Genomic DNA, 25047 nt, shown 5'->3' on the forward strand with positions numbered 1-25047 from the left:
ATCAGCACCAAGCTATTTTGAACACTTAGGAAATTGATCTGAGGGTTAAGGCAACAATCTGTGCAACTTGAGCCACAGAACTGTACAGGTATGCGATGCAGAGCGGTCATCTGGGGGAGAGAAAATCTGCAGAGGGTACGGAGCCATTTTCGCTGAGGGAAGACAGAAAGAGAAAGAGAAGGAGGTGGGGGGAGTGCAGTGCATCAGGATCGTGCAAGAAAAGCAGTCCCCCCGCAAAAGTAGCTGGAGACAAAGAAAAAGGGAAAAAACACTTGCAGGGGCTGAACAAAACAGTCTGTTCCCCAAAACCATTGATGGGGAGAAAGGAGAGGTTTTCAGTGCCACCAGGATTCTATCAATAGTGGAGCACAGAGTCTGAAGTTTTCAGAGCTCAGTGCACGGTGGTGTCCTCAGGACTGGAACTGTGACCTCCTCCCTTTGCCTCCTCTTGCACCTGGACCCCAAATAGGTCAAAGCTGAGGTGTCTCAGGGAATGAGAGCCTTGTAAACCTGCAGGTCCTTGCAGGCACAGAGACAACTACCTCTGCCCCAAGCTGCATGCCTGGGAGGGAAGACTCCGTGGGAGACTCACACATCTTAGCCCTCAGCACCTCTGGGGGACACAGTGAAGTCCTCAGACCCTGGAGTAGCCATGGAACCATCGCCATCATGCTCAATCATCAGTTCCTCCTGCTGCCGTGACCTAGACCCTGTCCTTGCCCCCATTATACTTCCAGTCTGACACATGTGGACATTCCATATATATTTGCTTAAAGAATGAATGAGTGAGTGATTGAATGGATGAATGAATGATGAAGACAAAGCTCTCACGTAGGCAGTTGCTGTAACAACTGCATTCTTCCTATAGGGGAGGAAAGGCATTCCTGCAGCCTTGATTGTCTGTGACATTTCTACACCTCTCCACACTTCACATCATGGTTTCAGTGTGACACAGGGACAGCAGACCCATCACCTGCCCTCCACCTGCTCTCCCACCTGACCTCACCTGTGACATTCGGGGCACCCCTATCTCTGTAGTATCACGATCCATCCACCTGACACTCTGGACCATCCCTCCCTCTCCCATAGTCCAGGGTCCAGTCAGTCATCTCCCTATGCCCTATCCGTGGACTTGTGCCATTTCTCCCTTCCCTGTTTCCTCTGCTGCCATCTTCCTCCAGCTGCCCCTCTGCCCAGTGTCCCCTTCCAGGTATCCCTGTCTCCAGTTCTGTCCTGGAACTTCCCTCAGAGCTATATCTCTAATAAGCAGCACTGATGACAGGCATAGCTGGTATTAAAAGTCTCCCAGCACAGGGAGTGGAGGTCACAGGATGGCGCCGTAGTGGTCCCTGCCCTGCCCAGGTCCTATTCTATCCCCACACCTGCAGCAGCCGCATCAGGGTTTGCTGAGTCCTGTCTGTCCTGCTCCAGAAAGGCCTCACATTCCCACAATGTGTGTCCTCCTCAGTGAAGGTGTGTGTCCCCTAAGTGAGCTCCTGTCCACACTCTGCCCCCAGAGTCAGCCCACCTCCTCTGAGCCCCTCTCGGGGACAGATCCCCTCTGTTCTCTGTTCCCTGTGTCTTGTCCTCAGCTCCACAGCAGTTCACAGGCTTTTCCGGGTCAGGACTGCCTGTGTCCTTCCCCTTGACTCCCATCCACAGAGGATGCATTATCAGGGACAGCACACCAGCATGGCATCTCTGTCCTTTCCTGGAAGGCCACTCTCATTTGATGGGAACACAAGCATCAGGGAAGCAGGAGAAAAAGAGATTTGAGCACAAAGGGAACGAAGGAGGGGTTCTCGTGGAGACCAGCCGGGGGCGATGTGAGACCACGTCTGGGGGTTTCTGTAGGACAGGGGTCCCAGCTGACAGGAGGCCTCAGGGCCTGGCCCTGGCTTCCTAAGGGGACTGGACAGGCATGCCCTCTCTGAGCCTGGCTGAGTCCCCTGTACATGGACCTGTGTGTGGTCTCAACAATTGCTTCCTCCAGGCCCAGTCATGGGGAAAACTGGAACATCAGATAGGCTCCCTGTCCAAAGGCTCCAGACCCTGCGTGTGCATACAAGGAGAGGCAGGGATGGGTCACATGTGCATGAGAAGCCCCACCTGTGTGAGTTCCATGGGGAGGGGATAAAAGAAGCCAGAGGCAGCCCAGCCCCAGCTCTGTGGCCTAAGAAGAGGCTGTGTCACCATGGTCTGGACCCCTGTCCTCCTCGTGCTCCACTGTCACTGCATAAGTAGAGACAGCCCTCAGGGCCTCAGGGAAGCCCCCTAGCCTGAGACAAATGCCTTTGGCTCGGGTTCCAAACAGCTGCAAATTGTCCCTTCTCTGCATTCTGATATGCCGGTGTTTGCAGATTCTCTGCCCCAGCCACCCTCCCTCTCGGAATCCCTGGAATCATCACCAGACTCACCTGCACACTGAACCAATGACATCAGTGTTGGCGGCTGTGGCACATACTGTTAACAGGAATATTACCATTAGCTGGATATTACCTTAACACCGAAATTTTCCATATTTTTAATATAAACAAACACTAACAAAAAGAATACTTCTTGGAAAATTGGATGCAGATAAAAAATAAATGTTTTTATTTCATTTTTTATCTTATATCTAACATTGACATAAAGGGTAAAAATTATCAAAGAATATTGCTATGGCCAATACTACTTAATATTTCTCTTCAATTTCTTACTAATACAAAACGAATCTAACTAAAATGAGAAGTAAAGTGTAATGAGAAGGAGTCGAGTTTTTTTTTTAATTTTATTTATTTATTCTGAGGGGGGAGGGGCAGACATTGAGGGAGAGAGAGAATCCCAAGCAGGTTCCACACTGTCAGCTCCGAACCTGATCCAGGAACTGTGAGATCATGACCTGAGCTGAAATCAAGGGTCAGATGCTTAACTGACTGAGCAAACCAGGGACCCCAGGGTTTTTATTTGAGAGAAGAAATATATTACATAGTGAATTCAGGGTACTTTAAAAATATTTTACTGATAAAATAATTCAGTAAAACCATTAGAAATGTATAAAATAAAACTTGTATTACTTATTTTAATCATTTTAAAGAAGAATTATACTTCTTCATAAATTAAAGATAATGAAAGTGATTCTAATGGTATTACCAAAAAGGTAAACGTGCCAAGTAAACATCTTGAGACATGTGCAATCTGTTTTAAAAAATAATTGCAAACTCCCTGAAAAATATGAAAGCAAATTGGAAAAATAAATTGAACATTTTTTTTGGTCTTGAATGAGAAAACCAGCTGAGTACATCAACAGTTAGTAGGTGATGCCATATAACTTACTTTCTACTTTCTGTTTTCCAGTGTGGAGTCTGAATGGAAGATATTTTCTAACTACAAAGAAATTGAGGAAAATCTGACTATGTATTGCAGACAGGGAAAGACATAACAATGGATTACAGAAAGGAATGTGAGAAATGAAAGGTCATGGAGTGTCTGAACTAGGGACACCCTGGAGGGAGTTTCATAAATCCATAGTGGGAGCCGTCAGCGTGGCGTGTGCACCTGCAGCCACAGTCAGCTGGCAGATTTAGGGGGAGAAGAAGCATCCTGGTGGATTCCGTGGGCGTGGGGAGGGGGCTAGTGAGGTGAGGAGACTAATCCTTGGTGGGTGATGAGGGATGGAGTATGGGGATAATGGTGACCCATGACTTGATGTAAGTGAGGAGGGACAAGGGGTATAAGGAAGTGAAGAAATCAGCAGGGAAAGGGAAAGAGAAAATGCAGTTTCTTTCCTATTCCAAAAACCCTCCCACTCACCTTCACCCTGGACAGGAGGGGGTGCTATCTCTCCCCCCCCCCTGCCTCCTGCCTGGTCACCTTGACACCAAGGTGTCAAGAAAAAAATTGGTTGTGATAATAGTTGAACTATTAAAAACTAGATGACAGTAGGGCTCCCTTAGCCTTTCAGGGGGTGTGATTCTCTTCCAGAGACTTCCTGCAAACGTCAGAATACATAATCATTTTTCTTATGCCCCAGAATCTCTTTCTTAAGAACTATCTGGACAGTAGATCCCCCATGGAAACATTCTCCTCTTGTCCCTTATATCACAGGCTTTAGCCCATCTCTGTCTCCTACTCAATCCCAGGAGACACCTGTGGATAGATTTTTATGGAGAACCATCTCTCACAGTGTGAGGAAGCCACAAGAAGAACTGAGGGCCAGTTGGCCTCATTTTTGGTCACACAGAAACACACACACACACACACACACACACACACACACACACACACTCATAGACACACAAGGATCTTCCCTCTCTCTGAGTGTCTACTATTTTTGATTCTTCAGTTTCTAGGCCTCTTTGTCCCTCCAGAAGTCAGGGACAACCTATGCTCACCCAGCCATCCTCAGGATCTCAGTAACTGGGAGGCAGAATCCCCATTAGAAGAAAACCCCAGGAATAGTGAGTGTAACTGGGGTCCTGTCACCAGGTAGCCAGGATGTGCTCTAAACACCAGCTCTCCCGGGACAAGGCCGGTATCAGGAAACCTATAGCAGGTCTCTGTCCCCATGGGAAGCTCAGTCCACAACCATCTCTGGACTCCAATCTGCACCTGAGGGGCTGTGTGGTACATTGATTCCGAGAGCAGCAGCCTGAATGCTGCTGTCATGAGGCCAAGGCCATAGGGAAGTGACACACAATCTCCCCCTGCTGTCAGGGCTGGGCTGATACTCCCTCAGCGACACCTCCAGACAGGGTGGACTTTTACAGCAAACTCTACTGTTCCAACCCAGAGCCACAAGGCTTGTGACCTCAGGGACACAGTCCCCCTTATCTCCACCTCTCCACCACTCACATGTGGGTTCTTTGAATGACCTGGAACTTCTGGGTCCAGGTGGCCTTGGGTAACAGAAATTCATTCTTTTAGTCATGGGTGGATGAATGAGTACTTGCTCTGTCTTGAATATGCTGGACACAAGGCACAGGGATACAACTTTGCACACCCCAGAGACAATTCTGACCCCAAATAGTTTTGTCCTGGAACCTCTCTCAGTGTTTAATAATTCCATCACTGAGATGGCTCTGAGATTCAAAGGAACAGACCCCTTATAGGGTTTCACTGGATACCATGTTGGGCTTTCCATCCTGCTAAATCAGACCCATGATAATAAAACTCATGACTAAAAAAAAAATAAGAAGAAATGAATAAAAAATCAAACTACTTTAGTAAAATTTTATAGACTCCTATTCACCTGAAAACAGAAGGCATTCCTATTCCATTGTTTTTCCATCCTTGATTTTAACCACAATCTCCATCCATATTCTCTCTGGAGTAAGCACAGACCTGGGAAAAATACACTAATGATTTTACCTGCATCTTCTCAATGACATCAGCATCGAAATTAAATCAATCTTAATGAGATGAATTTTATGTAAAAGGACACACCCATTTATATGCAGGTTTGGCTAAGTGGTGACTAATACATAATCTCTGTCACCGGATCCTTGTCAGAGCATCCGCAATTGTTATTCATTTTCTCCTAGAACTTCCTACAGGTTTGTTCTTTGTGCTCTGAGGTCAGTGCCACACACAGCCTCACATGGCAGGGCTCCTGCAGACTGTCTGTGCGCTGGGAGAACAGATCCTAGGAGGGAATCACTGCCCACAATGTATGCAGAACTGTTGTTTTAAGCAGGTGGAAATCATAATGGATTACAAAGATGTTCAGTGAGTAACCCCTCTATGCATGGGCACTAGGACTTCTATGCACATCCTGGAGAGAATCTCTCCCCATCTCCTCAGTGCTACAGGAACCTCAGAGGAAGGAAATCCTGGAAACCAGGGAGGAATCACATAAGAGGAAAGATGCAGTGACCTGCACAAAAGAGGCCATGTGTCCATGGGGACCTGTCAGTGCTTTGGACTTGAACCTGATCTAAGAAGAGTTTGTGTAGAGACACTTCATCAGGCCAGACCCATGAATAGCCAAGAGAGACATGGACAGACTCACCCTGAAGAATCTGAGTAGAGCATAGAGTCTGCCTTCAGGTGATGGGAAGACATATAAGGGGACACTTGACTTGGTCCTAATGCAGGAACCAGTGGACAGAACAGTGAGGAGGCAAGAGCTGTCTCTGATGAGCTCTGGTCACCATGTCACACAATGGTGTGTCTGTGTCTGGACATTAGGGGGAGCTCAAGGCCAGTTTCAGAGGAGTCAGGGGTGATCAGAGCTGGGACCTGGCACCTGGCACTGCCTGTGCTTTCTGCTCAGGGCTCACAGCTGTGACCTCACTGATGGCCCAGGGACCTGACCACGCCCAGTGAGGGATCTAGAGCTCAGGTTCTCATTTGCATGGATGGGCCCTCCCTCTCTCCGAGGATCAAGAGGGGAAGGGAGACATTAGGGGAGGTCTGCTCAGCTGTGGGCCTGCAGAAGGAAGGAAGGATCCGCAATAACCTCCACCATGGCCTGGTCTCCTCTCCTCCTCATCCTCCTCGCTCACTGCACAGGTGACTGATGTGGGGACAGGGGAAAGGGACGCACTTTCCTGGGAGGACAAAATGGGCCCTGCTTCTTCCTCCTGTCTCTATACCAGCATCACCTTCTCTGTGTCTCTCCCCCTTTACAGTGTCCTGGGCCGAGTCTAGGTTGACTCAGCCGCCCTCAGTGTCTGGTTCTCTGGGCCAGAGGGTCACCATCTCCTGCGCTGGAAGCAGCTCTAATATTGGTGGTTATGGTGTGAACTGGCACCAACAATTCCCAGGAATGGCCCCCAAAACCATCATCTATAGTAATAACAATCGACCCTCCGGGGTCCCAGATCGATTCTCCAGCTCCAGGTCTGGCAACACAGGCACCCTGACCATCACTGGGCTCCAGGCTGAGGACGAGGCCGATTATTACTGCTCATCGTGGGACAGCAGTGGCAGTGCTTACACAGTGGTCCAGGCCTGTGGGGAAGTGAGACAAAAACCTGCTTTCTCATCTGTAAAGAGAGGGAACAGACCAGCAGTCGCCTGCTCAGCTAGGCCTGTGATGCTCCTTATTCTTTTGCTGATACTCTGGGCCCAGGTCCATCCAGCGACACCTCATGTGACTGAGGCTCTTCCTGTCCCTTCTGTTCTCAAATTCACTCTGAGCAGACCATTCTTAGACAAAGACTCTTCATGAAACAGATGTTTTTGTTTTGTTTTTTGTTTTCTGGGGTATTTTGCTTCTAGGCTGGATCATATTATTTTTTTCTTTTTTTTTTTTAAATAAATGAAACATTTTATTTTGCCTCTGAACTTATCATGGGACCTCAGTTACACCCATGCTCTTCTTGAAGAAAAAGTCAGTCTTGTTTGCATATGATATTTTACCCAATTGGTTATAAATGGTGCTGGTTAGTTTTTGTCTTAGTTCCTGATTTGAGAAATAGATGCCAACTTAAAATTACAAAATTATAAAAATAAACCCAAAAAATTTTGTCCATAGGAAAAAAACTGCATGTGAACGTCTATAGCAGTTTCATTCCTAAACACTAAAAATTGAAAGCAACCAGAAATCTGCACATGGATGTTTTTTCCAGGTTTATCTCTAATCACTCAAACCTGGAACCAACTAAGATGCCACCAAATAGGTGGTACATTTATAAAATGGGATATGACTCACAGGACGATTAGAGTTATAGCACATACTGGAAAGGGCAAAACTCTCGAGAGTATAAACATTTGTGGTTTCTGGGGGACTGAAAGTAGAAAAAAAGTTGATCATATGAAGAGAGGAAAATGTTTCCCAGCAATACAATCATTCTATATGATAGTATAATGACACTGAAATGACACTATGGCATTGCCAGAACTCATTGAAAACTGTATAGCCACATGACAGAACCTTAGAGTGCACATGCAAAAAACTAATTTAAGAGAGTTGGGGCCCATGATGGAATGCAGAATGTGACAATTCTATTGACTTCCAAGACAAATGCGTGAACCCACCTCAGTGCAGGGGTTGGGAGAAAGCTGCTGAGCTGTGTGACTTTGAAAATGGGTGGAGCCTCTACATGTAAAGATGTAAGAAACTGCATGCAAGTTCTGAACTCTAGTAGATGAGGTGGTATCCCATGGGGGAACAGGTAGATTATTTTGAATTGGCTGCACTATGTACTGGAACGGAACAAGCAAGTAAATGGTGGTGGTGGTGGGGCAAGACTGCTCACTTTAGGAATGGAAAGTCACAGCTATAACCAAGGGAAGAGACTTAAGTGAAGTGTGTGGTCATGGATTAGAGCTGGAGACGGCAGTTTGGAATCATGTGTAATATGGAAATAGTCACCAATATGTGCACATTGTTGGGTTAGTGTACTCATATATATGCCTTTGCCATCTGAACAAGACTGGAAGCAATGATGCCTCATAGCCATGAGATGCATTTTCCCACATACTGCTTTCTAATACTGTTCTCCAGGGAAGAGATGTAGGCTTCTTTGGAGAAGTGCTTAATTCCTAGTCAGGAATTACACAGGATGAGCATAGAGTACACTGTAGTGTCAGAAAGTGAAGAATCCTTCAAAACAAACACAAGCACATCAGTGCACACCCACCACATACATGCAAGTGTGTGTGCGTGTGTGCGCACCCACCCCCCCCACACACACACACAATGACAGGGTGTGTCAAGGACCTCATGAGCCAAATTAAAGGGCTCCCATTGGGCAAAACTGGAAAGATTACAAATAAATGTAATAGTATGGGGTTAAAACTCAAAGTCTAAAATATCTGTCCATGATCCATATTGTTAACTGATTGTATAAATGAATAAATGGAAGGAGAAGAGACATATTCCCATGCAGATATTTCAAGGAACAAGTGTAAATACTTGGCCCTGAAGGATGTCAGGCATAATCCCCACTCAGTAACTATGGACAAAGGTACAAAAAAGAAGGAGAGTCTAAGAAAGTTTCACAGTAAGAGAAGCTTAAGGAAACATCATGACTAAACATCACAAAGAATCCTTGAACTGGATCTTAGAACAGAAGAAGAACATTAGGTAAAAACTAAGAAAATCTGAATAAATTGTTATGGGTTAAACTGTGTCTCTACCAATTCATATGATAAAAAGTTCCCCCAAATCTTATATTTCAGGATGTAACCTTATTTGAAATGAGATTGCTGCAGATCTAATTGGCTAAGGTGAGACCACTAAGGTTTAATTGCATGTGTCAGAATTCTTTTCTCTCTTTGGTTTTCCCCTGACTCTTTGGTTGGAGTGATGGTCAATTGTGTATGAATATTTTAGAGAACAGAGCCTATGAACCCATTCTTCAATTTCATAGAAGGCCTTGAGATTACAGAAAAGAAATATATAAAATGCTGTTTTCTTTTTAAGGTCAATCCCTAGGGCATTTACCAAATAAACATGATTAAGGCTAAATATGGGTTGGGTACCTTATCCTGGAGGCCCTGTCATGTAGAAATGGAGAAATTCTAAGACGACAGAGGGCCCTTGTACAGTGTAATGGTTTATACCGGTCCTCATACCGAGAACAATTATAAATCTGGACTAATAAAAAGGAAAATGAATCATATGTATGTCAGAGAGACAGAAGAAATAATGAATTCCCAGGGTAACTGTAAAGGGTAAGTGAAAACCCAGCCTGAGAAGCATGAACAGTAGACACGTTTTGGTTGAAAGCATTTTAGTCTCATGACAAATGCAGACATCAAATCTCAGGACCTGTGCAGGGGGTTATGGGATGTAACCGGACACTCTCATAATACAGCAACATTAGTCTCCCTGTAAGGAAAACTCAAACAACCTTTTTAAAATTTTTTATTTACTTAAACTCAATTAGTTAACATGCAGTGTAGTGTTGGCTTCAGGGGTAGAACCCAGTGATTCATCACTTACATATAACACTCAGTGCTCATCCCAACAACTGCCCTTCCTAACGCCCATCAGCCATTTAGCCCATCCCCCCACATACCTCTCCTCCAGCAACTCTTAGTTTTTATGATGTATTTAAGAGTCTTTTATGGTTTTCTTCCCTTTCTGTTTTTATCTTATTTTTGCTTCCCTTCCCAATGTTCATCTGTTCTGTTACTTAAATTCCACATATGAGTGAAATCAGTCTTTCTCTGTCTCACTTAGCATAATACACACTGGTTCCATTCACATTGTTGTAAATGACAAGATTTCATTCTTTGTGATTGCTGAGTAGTATTCCATTGTATATATAGATACCACATCTTCTTTAATCATTCATCAGTCGATGGACATCTGGGCTTTTTTCATACTTTGTTGATTGTTGATAGTTCTTCTATAAACACCAAGGTGCATATGCCCCTTCAAATCAGCAGTTTTTGTATCTTTTGGATAAATACTTAGTAGTGCAATTGCTGGGCCATAGGGTAACTCTATTTGTAATTTTTTGAGGAGTCTCCCTACTGTTTTCCAGAGTGGCTGCATCAGTCTGCAATCCCACCAACAGTGCAAAAGTGTTCCCCTTCTACACATGCTCACCAACACCTGTTGTATTTAGCCATTCTGACAGTTGTGAGGTGGTATCTCATTGTGGTTTTGATTTGTATTTCTCTGATGATGAGGGATGTTGAGCATCTTTTCATGTGTCTGTCAACCACCTGGATGTCTTCTTTGGAAAACTGTCTATTTATGTCTTCTGCCCATTTCTTCATTGGATTATTTTTGGGAGATGTTGAGTTTGATAAGTTCTTTATAGATTTTGGATATTAACCCTTTATCTGATATGTCATTTGCAAATATCTTCTCCCATTCTGTCGGTTGCCTTTTAGTTTTGTCGATTGTTTCCTTCACCATGCAAAAGCTTTTTATCTTGAAGTCCCAATAGTTCATGTTTGCTTTTATTGCCTCCAAAGACATGTCTAGTAGGAAGTTGCTGTGGCCAAGGTCAAAGAGGTTGCTGCCTGTTTTGTCCTGTAGGATTTTGGGTTTTTGTTTTGGGTTTTTTTATTACTATAATTTATTGTCAAATTGGCTTACATACACCACCCAGGGCTCATTCCAGCAAGTGCCCTCTTCAATATCCTTCACCCATTTTCCCCTCTCCCCCACCCCCATCCACTCTCAATTTGTTCTCTTAAATACAGAGGCAAACCCTCCCTCACTGTAACTATTTTTTCCCCTTCCCTTCTCCCATGGACTTCTGTTAAGTTTCTCAAGATCCACATATGAGTGAAAACATGATATCTGTCCTTCTCTGACTGACTTATTTCACTCAGCATCATACCTTCCAGTTCCATCCATGTTACTGCAAATGGCATGATTTCATTCTTTCTCATTGCCAAGTAGTATTCCACTGTATATATAAACCACATCTTCTTTATCCATTCATCATTTGGTGGACATTTAGGCTCTTTCCCTAATTTGGCTATTGTTGAAATCACAGCTATAAACATTGGAGTACATGTGCTCCTATGACTTAGAACTTCTATATCCCTTGGGTAAATTCCTAGCAGTTCTATTGCTGGGTCATAGGGTAGTTCTATTTTTAATTTTTTGTTTTCGAGAGCAGCTGCAACAGTTTGTATTCCCACCAACAGATCAAGAGGGTTCCCATTTCCCCACATCCTCGCCAGCATCTATAGTTTCCTGATTTGTTAATTTTAGCCACTCTCACTGGTGCGAGGTGGTATCTCAGTGTGGCTTTGATTTGTATAACCCTGATGATGACTGATGTTGAGCATCATTTCATGTCCGTTGGCTATCTGGATGTCTTCTTTGGAAAAGTGTCTAATCGTGTCTTCTGCCCATTTTTTTCACTAGATTATTTGTTTTTGGGGTGTGGAGTTTGACAAGTTCTTTATAGGTTTTGGATACTAGCCCTTTATCTGATATGTCATTTGCAAATACCTTTTCCCATTCCATTGGTTGCCTTCGAGTTTTATTGATTGTTTCTTTTGCAGTGCAGAAGCTTTTTATCTTGATGAGGTCCCAATAGTTCATTTTTGCTTTTAATTCCGTTTCCTTTGGAGATGCGTTAAGCAAGAAATTGCTGCGGCTGAGGTAAAAGAGGTTGTTGCCTGCTTTCTCCTCTAGGGTTTTGATGGTTTCCTGTGTCACATTTAGGTCTTTCATCCATTTTGAGTTTATTTTGGTGTATGGTGTAAGAAAGTGGTCTAGTTTCATTCTTCTGCATGTTGCTGTCCAGTTCTCCCAACACCATTGCTAAAAAGACTGTCTTTTTTCCATTGAATACTCTTTCCTGCTATGTCAAAGATTAGTTGGCCATAAATTTGTGGGTCCAATTCTGGGTTCTCTATTCTATTCCATTGATCTATGTGTCTGTTTTTACACCAATACCATACTGTCTTGATGAGTGTAGCTTTGTAGTAGAGGCTAAAGTCTGGGATTGTGATGCCTCCTGCTTTGGTTTTCTTCTTCAATATTACTTTGGCTATTCAGGATCTTTTGTAGTTCCATATGAATTTTAGGATTATTCTAGCTTTGAAAAGAATGCTGGTGCAGTTTTTGATTAGGATTGTATTGAATCTGTAGATTGCTTTGGGTAGTATTGACATTTTAACAGTATTTATTTTTCCAATCCATGAGCACGAAATAAATGTTTTTTGATTTCTTTGTGTCTTCTTCAATTTCAATTTTAGGATCTCTTGTAGGGCTGGTTTAGTGGTGATGAATTCCTTCAGCTTTTGTTTGTTTGGGAAGACCTTTGTCTCTCCTTCTAGTCTGAATGACAGACTTGCTGGATAAAGGATTCTCAGCTGTATAATTTTTCTGTTCATCACATTGAAGATTTCCTGCCATTCCTTTCTGGCCTGCCAAGGTTCAGTAGATAGATCCGTCACAAGTCTTATTGGTCTCCCTTTATACGTTAGAGCGTGTTTATCCCTAGCTGCTTTCAGAATTTTGTCTTTATCCTTGTATTTTGCCAGTTTCACTATGATACGTCGTGCAGAAGATCGATTCAAGTTACGTCTGAAGGGAGTTCTCTGTGTCTCTTGGATTTCAATGCCTTTTTCCTTCCCCAGATCAGGGAAGTTCTCAACTATGTTTTGTTCAAGTACCCCTTCAGCCCCTTTCTCTCTCTCTTCCTCTTCTGGAATTCCTATTATACGGGTATTGTTGTGTTTCATCGCATCACTCAGTTCTCTAATTCTCCCCTCATACTCCTGGATTTTTTTTATCTCTCTTTTTCTCAGCTTCCTCTTTTTCCATAATTTTATCTTCTAGCTCACCTATTCTCTCCTCTGTCTCTTCAATCTGGGCTGTGGTCGCCTGCATTTTATTTTGCACCTCATTTATAGCATTTTTTAGCTCCTCATGACTGTTTCTTAGTCCCAAGGTATCTGTAGCAATAGATTCTCTGCTGTCCTCTTTGCTTTTCTCAAGCCCTGCAATTAATTTTATGACTATGATTTTAAATTCATGTTCCGTGATATTGCTTAAATTGTTTTTGATCAATTCGTTAGCTGCCGCTCCTTCCTGGAGTTTCTTTTGAGGAGAATTCTTCCATTTTGTCATTTTGGATAGTCTGTGGGGTGGCACAGAACTGTAGGGCACTTCCCCTGTACAGTCTGGAGTAACTTGTGTTGGTGGGCGGGGCCGCAGTCACACCTGATGTCTGTTCCTAGTCAACCGCTGGCATCACAGTCAGACTGGTGTGTACCTTATCTTCCCCTCTGCCTGGGGCAGGACTCGCTGTGGAGTGGTGTGGCCCCTGTCTGGGCTACTTGCACACTGCCAGGCTTGCAGTGCTGCTTGTATGGGATCTGGCGTATTAGCCAGGGTGGATCTGCAAGGTGCACCAGGGAGGGAGGGGCAGGCTCAGCTCAGTTTGCTGTCGGTGGTCCCCTGTGGGAAGGGTCCTGCAGCACCAGGAGGGAAGCAGGCAGACCCGTCCAAGGGATGGATCTACAGAAGCACAGCGTTGGGTGTTTGTGCGGTGCATGCAAGTTCAGTGATGGCAACTGGTTCCCTTTGGGAGTTCGGCTCGGGGATGGGAGAGGGAGATGGCACTGGAGAGCGCCCTTGTTCCCCAGGGAGCTGAGCTCTGTCTTCTGGAGCTCAACACCTCTCCCACCCGGTGACCTTTTGCCCTCCCGCTCCCCGAGCAGGGCTGTTGACTTTTATAATTCCAGATGTCAAGTCCCTCTGGCTGTCCGAACTCATGGAATCTGGCCCCTCTGCTTTTGCAAGCCACACTTGGGGGCTCTGCCTTGCCCGGCGCACTGCCCCCCCTCTGCCCCAGATCCCTCCCACCAGTCCGTGTAGTGTGCACCACCTCTCCACCCTTCCTACCCTCTTCCATGGACCACTTGTGTACACTTGACTCTGGAGAGTCCATTCTGCTAGTCTTCTGGTGGTTTTATGGGTTATTTAGCAGATTTGGGTGGAATCTAAGTGATCAGCAGGATACGGTGAGCCCAGCATCCTCCTACGCAGCCAACTTCTCCAAACAGCATGCCTGTATATATAAAATTCTAAAGATTCTACCAAAAAACTGTCAGAACCAAGAAATAAATTCAGTAAAGTCACAGGATACAAAATCAATGTACAGAACTCTGTTGCATTTCTATACACTGATAATGAAGCCGCAGAAAGAGAAATTAAGAAATCAATCCACCTGGCTCTGGTTCTCACTGTGGCTTAGCCTCTGGGTGCTCACAGGCCCTTGGGGAGCCCCAGGTCAGGCCCCACAGCTTTCGCTCCATCACCTCCTGGGGTGAGATTTCCAGACAAGGGTCAGTTTCAGGGTTCAGGCTGGGGCTGGCCAGCCAGGGGGAGGGGGCTGGTTTGCATGAAGGGTCTCTCCCTCCCCTTGGGCTGCTGGAGGCAATAAGAGAGACTCTGGGAGCCTGGCTGAGGGACATTGAGGACACACTGCTGAGCAGGGGTCTCCACCATGGCCTGGGCTCCTCTCCTACTCACACTGCTGGCTCACTGCACAGGTGGCTAGAGGCTGGGATCGGGGCTGGAGACGAGAGGACTGTGGAACCATGTATGGGCCCTGTCCACTGACCCCTCTCTCTCGTCCCGTGTCTCTCTTCTGACTTGCAGAGTCCTGGGCCCAGTCGGTGGTGACTCAGCCATCTGCAGTGTCCTAGCCTGTGAATAAGACTGTTACCACCTCCTGCACCGGAAGCAGCAGCAATGTTGGGGCTGGAGGTGTGTCCTGGTACCAGCAGCTCCCAGGCAGTGTCCCCAACGTTGTCATCTATAGTAGCAGTGCTCGGCCTGCGGGGATCCCGTCCAGACTCTCAGGCTCCAGGTCAGGGAACGTGGCCTCCCTGAGCATCTCTAGGCTCAAGCCTGGGGATGAGGCTGATTATTACTGCTCAGTGTGGGACCACAGTCTCAAAGCTCACACACTGCTCCAGGCCTGTGGGGAAGGGAGACCCAAACCTGCTGTCCCCTCAGCAATGGACTTCCTGTGAAGCTCACACCCCTTGGCCGACACAGCTGCTTCTTTCTTCGTTTCTTCTAAAAGTGGAGTCTTAGACAAGGCTAGGGAATTTCGTCTAGAAATAGTGTCCTTGTTCTCTCAAATTGTGCCCGGAAACCCAGCCCTACTCTGCAAAACATTGTCTCATTTTCTTCCATTGGGCAGGATTTACTGCACACCTGGGGGCAGGCTGTCCTGGGAATTGAGTCCCCGTTGGGTCAGACCCCGGCAGGTTTCATGTGTTCCTGATAAGGATAGACGACTGTACAGAGATCCGTCCCTGCACAGCCTGTGGTGAACACCAAGTATGTGCCAGGCATGACCCTTGGGCTTAGGCTCGGCGTGAGTGCACTAGGGACAATCTACGTCCTCATGTTGCTGAAAATGTCCTGGGAGAGAAAGAGGACAAAGAAGTATGAATAGCAACACATAAGATGTCTGGAGAGTGAACAAGGGTGAGGCAGTGAGGTGGACCTGGAACATTGGGGGAGGGGGGGCTGACAGGAAACCCCCGAATCTGACGTGCTGTGATGATGTCTCAGTGCTGCATAGATGATCAAGGAGCCAGAGGGGAGCGTGAGGAGGGGACCAGGCAGAGACTGTTGACTGTGTCCCCATCAGACCCCTCCTCCTCAGGTCAGGGGTCCAGGATCGGGTCCTGCTGGAAGAGCTGTGCTGAGAGGTGGGTCCCAGGGAGCCACCTCTGTCTTTCTGACAAGGCAGAGCTGCCTCTTTCCAATCCCTTCCCTTGTGGTCCTTGTTGATGGACTCCCCCATTCCCACAAGCAGTAGACAGAAGAGGAATCCAAGGGAGGGCCCGGGGGTCTGACCCTGCTCAGTAATCTGGGGTCAGAGGGAGGAGGAGCGCCCCAGGCTTCCCAAGCCGTGGGATGTGGCTGGTCCAGGCTTCTGTCTGCCTGCTATGCCAGCCGCAGGACACATCATTCCTCAGGAGCCAGGTCTCTGGTCACCCTGTCCTCCACTCATGTAAACCCATGAGGGAGGGTCAGGATCTGGGGAGGCTGCTGTAGTGAATGGAAGGGTGAGTGGGGGTGAGAAGGTTGCCGCCTAGTGATGGGCCCTGAGGTGAGGGATCTCCCCCAATATTGAGGAGGGGGCCGTGGAGCTGGCAGGAGTCAAGAGGGCCTTCCCTTCCCCCAGGCGCGATACTCACATTGTCTCACATGCTTTGTCACCTGTAACGGGGCTAGAAAGGGGTGCTGTGGGCACGTGTGTGAACCACACGGGTGAGCCCAGAGCTGTGGACCCAGCACCTGACAGCCATCAGGAGCAGCTCAGTAACGAGGGTCCAGACAACTGGCCTCTAACTGGGGTGCCAGTTTTGTCACAGAGGACAGGATGTTTTTGGGGTGTGAAGGTATGTGGGATAGAATGGAATAATCCATGTGGTTTTGGCCAGCAATCAGGGACAGAAGTCAGGGCCACCAGGGGGCCAGCCATCAGTGTGCTCGCTAGAGGATACTCACCTGATAGGACCTGGGGCTCATCACCACCCAGGCTGCCTGTGCCCTTAGGTTAGCTCCTCTCTTCTTCCTCTGGCTCATTCCACCGGTGAAATTCCAGGGCACGGGAGCTGGACAGACATACAGCAAGGGCGTACCTGAGTGCAGCAACTCCACCCACATGGGAATTTCTGGATACAAGAAGACTTTCAGGAGCCCAGTCTCCATAACAGAGCTTTAGAGGTCAGAGTCTGCGTGTCCATCATGACCTGGGCCCCTCTCCTCCTCTCCTCCCTCCCTCCCCACACAGCTGAGAGCCAGCCTCATCCAAGGTGGGTGGGAGATGTGCCAGCTCTGCTCCAAACCCTCACTCTCATTCACAGTGGACTCCTGCCCTGCTCAAACTCCTCTGGGTCCCTTTAGAGTGTCTGTGAGCCAGGCAGGGCTGACTCGGCCACCGTCTGTGATCAAGGTCCTAGAACGATGGCCAAGTTCTCTTATACTGGACACAGTAACATTGCTGGCAATGAGGCAGAAGCTTGGCTTCAGCAACACCTGAGCCATGTCCTCAAACTTCATTTCAATGGAAGAACAAACATCTAGCCCTCTGGGGTCTCCAGAGTTTCTGGATGCAGGGCAAGCATCCTGGCTTCCCTGAACATCCCCGGTCTTCAGGCTGAGGGGGAGGCTGTTTATTTCCGCTCAGCGTGGAAGTGCAGCCTTGGAGTTGCACACTGGCTCAGGCCAGTTGGGAAGCGACACCCCAACCCTGACCTCCCAGGCCTCACTCATCACCTGAAGACCATGTCACTGGCCCCAGAAGAGACAAGAGCTGGGTTTCCGCTGACAATCCTGTGGACCACTCAGGATTGGAAGACATAATAATGTGAGGATAAAAGGTCGGGTCTGCAGAATTAGCAAGTGCATGGGAAGTATCATTACGAATCTATTTGGCCTTTGTGACAATATGTACATTCACGTGCTTTCCCAAAGGGGAAACACAGATTTCAGGTTTAAGTAAATGGATACTTATTTTTCCAGGTCTTTCTGTTCCATTTGGAGATGCTGAATTCATGTGTTCAGCTGGTCCATCTCTCTTCCTTCCAGGAGACATGTTCACCAGGGTCACCAGCCCCCACGCTCCCCTGTTTCTTGGGCCTTGGCACATGTTCTGACCTCTGACCCATGGCTATCCCCCTTCTGCAGGGACATCGGTTGGGTCACCTTACAGATCCCACCTTACATACCACAGCTGTGCTCAGACCTCTTTGTCCCGATTCCCCATGCACACCGCACATGCACATGGGCAGTATCCCTGTCTGTATGTCCTTGGGGCACCCTTTGTGTCCTTCCAGGTACCACATGCCATGTCTGACAACGGGAGACACAGTTGCAGCTCCAGATATACAGTTGACAGAGGTGGCCTTTTGCGATAAATCATAGTCTTCACTGACGTGCTCTGCCCTGAACACCTGCTCTCCTGGGCTGAGGCTGATGGACAGGAATCCCCGGGAGAGTCTCTATCCCTGTGGACAGCTCATCTCCCAACCATCTACGGGCTCCACTCAGCGCTTGGTCAGGACACTGATTTTGTGACATAGCCTCAGTGCTGCTCTCACGGAGCTCAAGCCTCATGGGGACAACAGACACAAACCCCCTGTGCTGTCAGGGGTGGGCTGTCACTCCCTCAGTCACTGCAGTGGTACCTCTATCCAGGCTGCACTCTGAAGGAAAGTCTTGTGTCCCAAACCAGGGCCACAGGGGCTGTGATCTCAAGGACAAAGCCTGACTTTTCTCCACCTCTCCATCACTCAGATGAGATAGCTTTGACAGAATCTTCGGGGTCCAGGTGGCCTGGGGTACTAGAAATTCATTCATCTCGTCACGGGAAGTTGAATGAATGACTGCTCTATACACAACATCTGGACACAAATTGAGGGGACTGTAGCTGTTCCCACTGCAGAGAGTGGTCAGCCCCAAATCCTTTTGCCTTAGAAGCTCTGTCTTTTGGTAATTTTATGAGTATTATGGTTCTGAGTGCCTAAGTAGAGACCCCTCAAAGGGTTTCACTGGGCATCATGTTGACCTTTCCTACCTGGAAGATTAGACCCACAATATAAATGAGTGATTTTAGAAAAAGGATATAAACCCCTCTTATACTGAGAGCAGAACAAATTCCTGCACAGCAGGACCTTTCTCTTTCCCAGGAGGGTCCTTCTCAGGTTACAGAAACACAGGCATCAGGGAAGCCAGCGGTGGGAAAGGAGAGGTTCACCCAGAGACCAGCAGGGGGCACTGTGACACTGTGTCTGGGGTTTTCTGCAGGACAGGGGCATCCAGCTGGGCAGTCTTCCACTGACAGAAAGCAAGGACTGGGCCCCTTGCCTCCAGTGGGGCCAGGGCAGGTGTGTCCGGTCAGGACCTGAAGGAGTCCCTGGACCTGGGCCTGTGTGGTCCCCACAGCTGCTGCCTCCAGGCCCACCCAGGGGGAACGCAGTGCATCAGGAAGTCTCCAGTCCAAGACCACAGACCCTGTGTGTGCACATGGAGAAGAGGGAGGGGTGGGTCTAATTTGCATGAGCAGCCCCTCCTCTGTGACCCTGTGGACAGGGGATAAGACAGGCCAGGGGCAATCCAGCCCCAGCTCTGTGGCCTAAGAAGGGCGTCTCTGTGTGTCACCATGGCTTGGATCCCCATCCTCCTCGTGCTCCTCTGTCACTGCACAGGTAGGGACAGGATCCAGGGCACCAGGGTGGGCCCGCAGCCAGAGTCAAATCCCTGTGGCTCAGCTCCCTAATCTCATGTACCCTGTCCCTTGTCTTCCTTCTGCTGTGTCTGTGTTTGCAGGTTCCCTGTCCCAGCCTGTTGTGACTCAGCCAGCCTCCCTCTCTGCATCTCTGGGAGCCACAGCCAGACTCACCTGGACCCTGAGCGGGGACATCAGTATTGGAGGCTACTACATATACTGGTACCAACAGAATCCAGGGAGCCCTCCCCGGTATCTCCTGTACTACTACTCCAGTAGTAGTTGGGACCCAACACAGTTGGGACCTGGGGTCCCCAGCCACTTCTCTGGATCCAAAGATGCCTCGGCCAATGCAGGGCTTCTGCTCATCTCTGGGCTGCAGCCTGAGGACGAGGCTGACTATTACTGTGCAATCTGGCACAGTAGTGCTGGTCACAGTGACACGAACTCATGGGGAAGTGGGACAAATATCTCAGCCTGCTCACATCCCTGCACTCTGACTCTCTTCCAGTTGAAAATAACCTGAATGCACACCGACTGTCTTTGGAAGTAGCTTCTAGGTCACAATACCCTTCCTCATCTCAGTGTCCTATTCAACCTCTTTGTACTGTCAGGAAAACAAACAAGCCAACAAACAAACAGGCAACAAAGAAACCCATGACAAACAATGCAGACATTTTGTCTGGTGGTTGAAGTGTAAAACTCAGAAAGTGTTGAGCTGGCCCTTTTTCTCTTTACAAAGGCACATCCACTGTCTTAGTTTTCTGATCAGAGTCTGGACCATCGCAGCAGGTGGACAGTCTTCCAGAATGTGGAGTCTGTTCCTCCAGGGGTTGGGGCAGAGGCTCCCTTCCCTCCAGGTTCCTGTGCTCAGAGCTGGCTGAATAGCTGTGTGTTCCAGGTAGGATGTACTAAATAAGATTGGTGCCGAGGGAAGACTCACAACAGAAAAAATAGCAGGCACAGAGCTGGCTGGGCAACCAGGCCAGCTACTTTCCCCTTAAATCGTGACATCAGGGGAGGGGGGTTAGCCAGGGGAGAAACTTTAGGTGTCAGCAAAACTCTCAGTAGTGCTTGTGAAGGTAAAATGCAGCACTCCTTCATTGCTACAAAATGCTGGGTCTGCTCTTGGGAAGGTGGGAAGTAGATCCTACAGATGTGAATTTACCAAAGCTGACACCATCAGGCACTTTGGGTACCCCTGTGGTTGGTTTCCTGAACTCCCAGGCCCTGACTCTGTCCTCCTCTCTTCTCCTGTGACATCAGGGCTCATCAGTGATCCAAGAAGCAGGGAGGCTGTGGAGCGGCAGGGCAGGATGTCCCCTATCTGTGCACAAAGAAGTCCAGCCCTGTGTCTTTCCAGAAGGAAGTTCTTCCATTTGTGACAACATGGACGAACCTGCCAGATGTTACCCTAGGAGAAATCAGCCCTACAGAGAAAGACAAATGCTATATGATCTCATTTATATGTGGAATCTACAGGAAATATAATGTTAAAAATTACTGTACAGTTTTACTGATGTCGATGAGTTAGAATAGGGTAACACATACCAGGACAAGAAGGATATTTGTATAAGTCCAGCGTCTTACATAAATTTTGATTTTGAACTGTTAATTTATAGTGATGAAAATAAACATAACAAAATTTATTATTTTAATCACTCTGTGTTGTGCAATTCAGAGATACTGAGTATACTCACAATGTTTTGTAACCACCACAACTATCCATTTCCAGAGCTTTTTCATCATCCTGAGCACCCAACAGGGTAATGGGTAATCTGGAATGGCAGAGGAGCCAGGCCCCAGGAACCCATGCCAATGCAGGAAGCAGCAGAGGGCAGAGGGCAGCTCCCATGGGGCTCTTTGCAGATGTGGCCGGACCCAGGTGGGATCGTCGTTAGGCTGTGCTTTTTACCCCGGAATGACCACGTGGGTGCACACTGCAGCCCATGGCACGAGGATCCGTGTGCCCGCAGCAGGGGGTCCAGAAACTCCAGCTTTCTTTCCCAAAGTGTGTCAGGGAACATCCGTGAGAACTGAGGACCTCCTATGAGGCATCTGCTATATGATTCATGCTTATTCTTGTCTGAATTCCCTGCAAAATCCATGTGTGCTCTCCTCTAGAGACTGAGGAAAGGCCTCATTTTCAGTCTACATTCTCTGTGCTTGTCAAGGGGAACTTGCACTTATTTCTGATCTTTTTATTTATATTATTTGGGTATTCTTAGGTTTATTTATTTATTTTGAGAGAGAGAGAGAGAGAGAGAGGAAGGAGCAGAGAGAGAGGGACAGAGAATCCCAAGCAGGCTCAGAACCCGGCTCAGGGCTCAATCACAGAAGTGGAGATCATGACCCGAACTGAAATCAAGAGTCTGACACCCAACCGACTGAGCCACCCTATTTCTGGCCTTTTGAATCTGTACCATTGATAAATGTGTCTGTTTGAGGACTGATACCATACCAATTATAGGTAATGTAGAAAATGCAAAGTTTGATAGATGATAGAGAGATAGAATATACTCACGTGATCTATAGCCATGCACCGTCATTGATCTACCTCATCCAGTTCAGTGCAGAGGTAATGGGGACTGGCCCGCCAGAATGGGAAGTGAAATGAGAAAACTGGGCTGTCCCCTCAGGGCTTCCGAAAAAGGCTGTTGAGGGGCGTGCATGCTCTCCAATCTTGACTCACTGGGCGGAAACATCATCCCCCAGCGGTCGATGAGTCTTGGCCCCAACAACACAAGTCTCTAAGCAGTGGGAGGAGCCCAGGGTGATTCATGCTGAGGAGGCCCTGTGTCTGCAGCAAGGACTGAGGTGTGGTGGCACCTGCAGCACAGGAAGAAGCCCTGAGGGAGGAGAAGATCTGGCCCTGTGTGGGTGGACAGTATGCCAGGCTAACTGAAGTCCTTAGTGCCCTGGTCTCTCTCTCACAGCTCCAGGATGTCCCTTCCAGTCATGGGTGTGGCTGGACACTGAGACAGCAGGGGGCGCTGTGGGCCTGTGCCTGAATGGTGTCTGTGTGGGGAGGGGTCCCAGCTGAGAACCCAGGCCTGGAGCCCTGCCTTGTGCCCTCTACAAAATTGTGCCTAGAGGAGTTTCCCTAGTCCCACCCACCCCACACTCAGCTGTCACCACATTCAGTCCCAGGGGAGGGAGAGATTTGCATGAAGGCTTCCTCTCTCTCTTCCAGGAAGGGAGAGGATAAGAGAGGCTTTGTGCAGGTCTCTCCCTTGAGGGCTCAGAAGCACAGCCTGGGATGCCTCCACCCTGGCCTGGACCCCTCCTCTCCTCACCTTCCTTGCTCTCTGCTCAGGTTACTGGCTGTGGAAAGCAGAAGAATTGCTTCTGGGGACCCCTAAGTTGCTTGTTTCCCCCATTTTGAGAACACACTGTGAGTAATAACCTGATACTGACCTGTGTCTCCACTGCTGTGTTGCTGGGTCCTGGGCACTGTCTGTGTTGACACAGGAAGCCTCTTTATCAGGGTCTGTGGGCTAGAAGGTCACCCTCACATGCACTGGAATCAGCAACAATGTTGGGTCGTATTATGTGGGTTGGTACCCACAGATTCCCCACCGTGTCCCCAAAGCTGAGATGCTCAGAAACACTAGGCCCTCCGGGATCCCAGCTGGGTTCTCGAGAACAGGGCCTCTCTGATCATCTCGGGCCTGCGGCCTGAGGACGAGGCTGGTCATTACTGACACAGTGCTCTAAGCCCGTGGGCAAATGATACAGCAACGTGCCCCTGTTTCCCATGGTCACTGCCAGTGACAAATAAACAGGGAGACCGTGGACACCCCGGAGGGTCTGAGGGTCTGACTCTCTGAGCACAGAACAACTATGAAGAGTCAGTGACAGTATCTTCCCCTCCTGTTGTTTTCTTCTAAAAATAAGACAAATCTCTTAAGATAATTTACAGGCATAAAGTGCAGTCATTTAAATGGTACGATTCAGTGGTCCGTAGTATGTTTCCTGAGTTTGGCAAACATCATCAGGATCAAATTGACGACATTTCCATCACCTGCAGAAAAAATCCCTGACCCCCGAGCAGTGAGTCCATGGCCCCCCTGCATCAGCCCTTTGGAGCCGAAAATTCCTTTCTGTCTGCAGTGATTTTCCTGTTGTGCACATTTCACAGGTGCCGAATCACAGACCACGTGCCCCCGGAAGCACACCATTCAGTGGCATCAGCGTGTGCATTGTTGTAGGGACATCACGGGCACCGTATATAAATACAGGGAATGTTTCATCGTTTCCTCTAGAGACGGGTTCATCGTGTGCCGAGGACACGCGGATCTATCTAGATGGCTGCAATTTTAATAGAGGCTGTCGAAATAACATAATTATTTTCCATGATGGTGTGTAATCACAGATTCTTTTTTAAAAAGTTTATTTTCCGATGGCTATTTTCCCACATTGTCATTTTTTATTTTGTAGATTTCTGCATACTGCAATTTTGTTCAATAGTTTAGCCGGTGTTGTTTATTATTATGAAGAATAATATTATGTGTTACGGTCCATATTTCAAGATTTTGTCTCATACATTTTTCCTTTCCTTGTGGTGGGGTGTGGGCTCTGTGGCCTTTCTCTTTTTCCCATTCCCTCATGCCCGGCAGACTCTACATGTCTCCTCCCCACTCTTTTTCCTTAGTGAGATGTTTCCAGAGCATCCCTCCTGACTTGGCTTTCTCTCCCATCTGCCCACAACTCTGCATCTGAGACCTCCCGTTTCACTATTGCTCGCCCTGGATGCCCGTCCTGGGGTCAGGGCTTGGGTCTCTCCACTTGCTGTCCTGTGTCTTCACTCTCAGGGGCTTTTTCGAGTGATGGTGGTTCAGACCCATGGCTAGCTTTCCCCTTCTGTCACCCCAGCCTTTTCGGGAACTGACTTCTCTTTCCACTGACATGATTTGTGGTGTGAACGTGGGAACGAGGCCACCAGGGATTCTGGGCTGGTTTTGTGTTCATTTATCATTTATTTTCACTTCCAGGTTGGAGAAGTTGATACAAAATAAGTCTCATGTGGATATTACTTCAGCTACCCAGAAATTTTCATGAAAAATATTGTTAAGTCTAAACTAATAACAATAAAAGGAGACCTCCCTTAACAACAGATACCTTTAAAATTATTTCATTTTTTTCTAACTTACTTTGATATAAAGGGTGAAAATGAGCAAAGATAATTTTAAGAAAACTGTTACTTAATATTTGTCTGAAATTTCTTATTAATAGACTTAAATGTCACTAAAACCACAGGTAGAGAGTAGAGAGAAGAAGGCAGGTTTCCAAGTTAAGGGATGAAATATATTACTTAGAAGTGTTGGAGCTACTTTGAGTTCACTCCTTGGTGAGGTACAGGCAGAGGCTTCAGCAGATGCTGTCACCCAAAGGAAACTTTATTTGCCACAGATAAGGGGATCAGGGACAAGAA

The 25047-nt window shown here is 47.5% G+C and overlaps 1 protein-coding gene, 1 long non-coding RNA gene, 1 pseudogene and 1 gene segment (V, D, J or C); all 4 read left to right on the plus strand.

Annotated features, from left to right (window-relative positions):
• The window catches only part of LOC128777126 (immunoglobulin lambda variable 1-40-like), a 113483-nt gene that overhangs the window by 68563 nt on the left and 19873 nt on the right, over positions 1-25047 (plus strand).
• On the plus strand, positions 6371-7026 carry LOC109261845 (immunoglobulin lambda variable 1-40-like; annotated as a pseudogene).
• On the plus strand, positions 14833-15541 carry LOC128777053 (uncharacterized). Its single transcript, XR_008422201.1, has 2 exons — positions 14833-14910; positions 15020-15541. It is a non-coding gene; the product is annotated as an uncharacterized LOC128777053 (long non-coding RNA).
• LOC128777111 (uncharacterized) overlaps positions 19516-25047 on the plus strand; it is a 20094-nt gene continuing 14562 nt past the window's right edge. The window contains exons 1-2 of the mRNA XM_053902887.1: positions 19516-19593; positions 19715-20071. Coding sequence (XP_053758862.1) covers positions 19548-19593; positions 19715-20071 — 403 coding nt within the window. The 5' untranslated portion in view covers positions 19516-19547. The remainder of the gene's footprint in view (positions 19594-19714; positions 20072-25047) is intronic.

This window comes from Panthera pardus, unplaced genomic scaffold, assembly GCF_024362965.1.
Source record: "Panthera pardus isolate Hobbes unplaced genomic scaffold, ASM2436296v1 HiC_scaffold_15, whole genome shotgun sequence".
Lineage (NCBI taxonomy): Eukaryota > Metazoa > Chordata > Mammalia > Carnivora > Felidae > Panthera > Panthera pardus.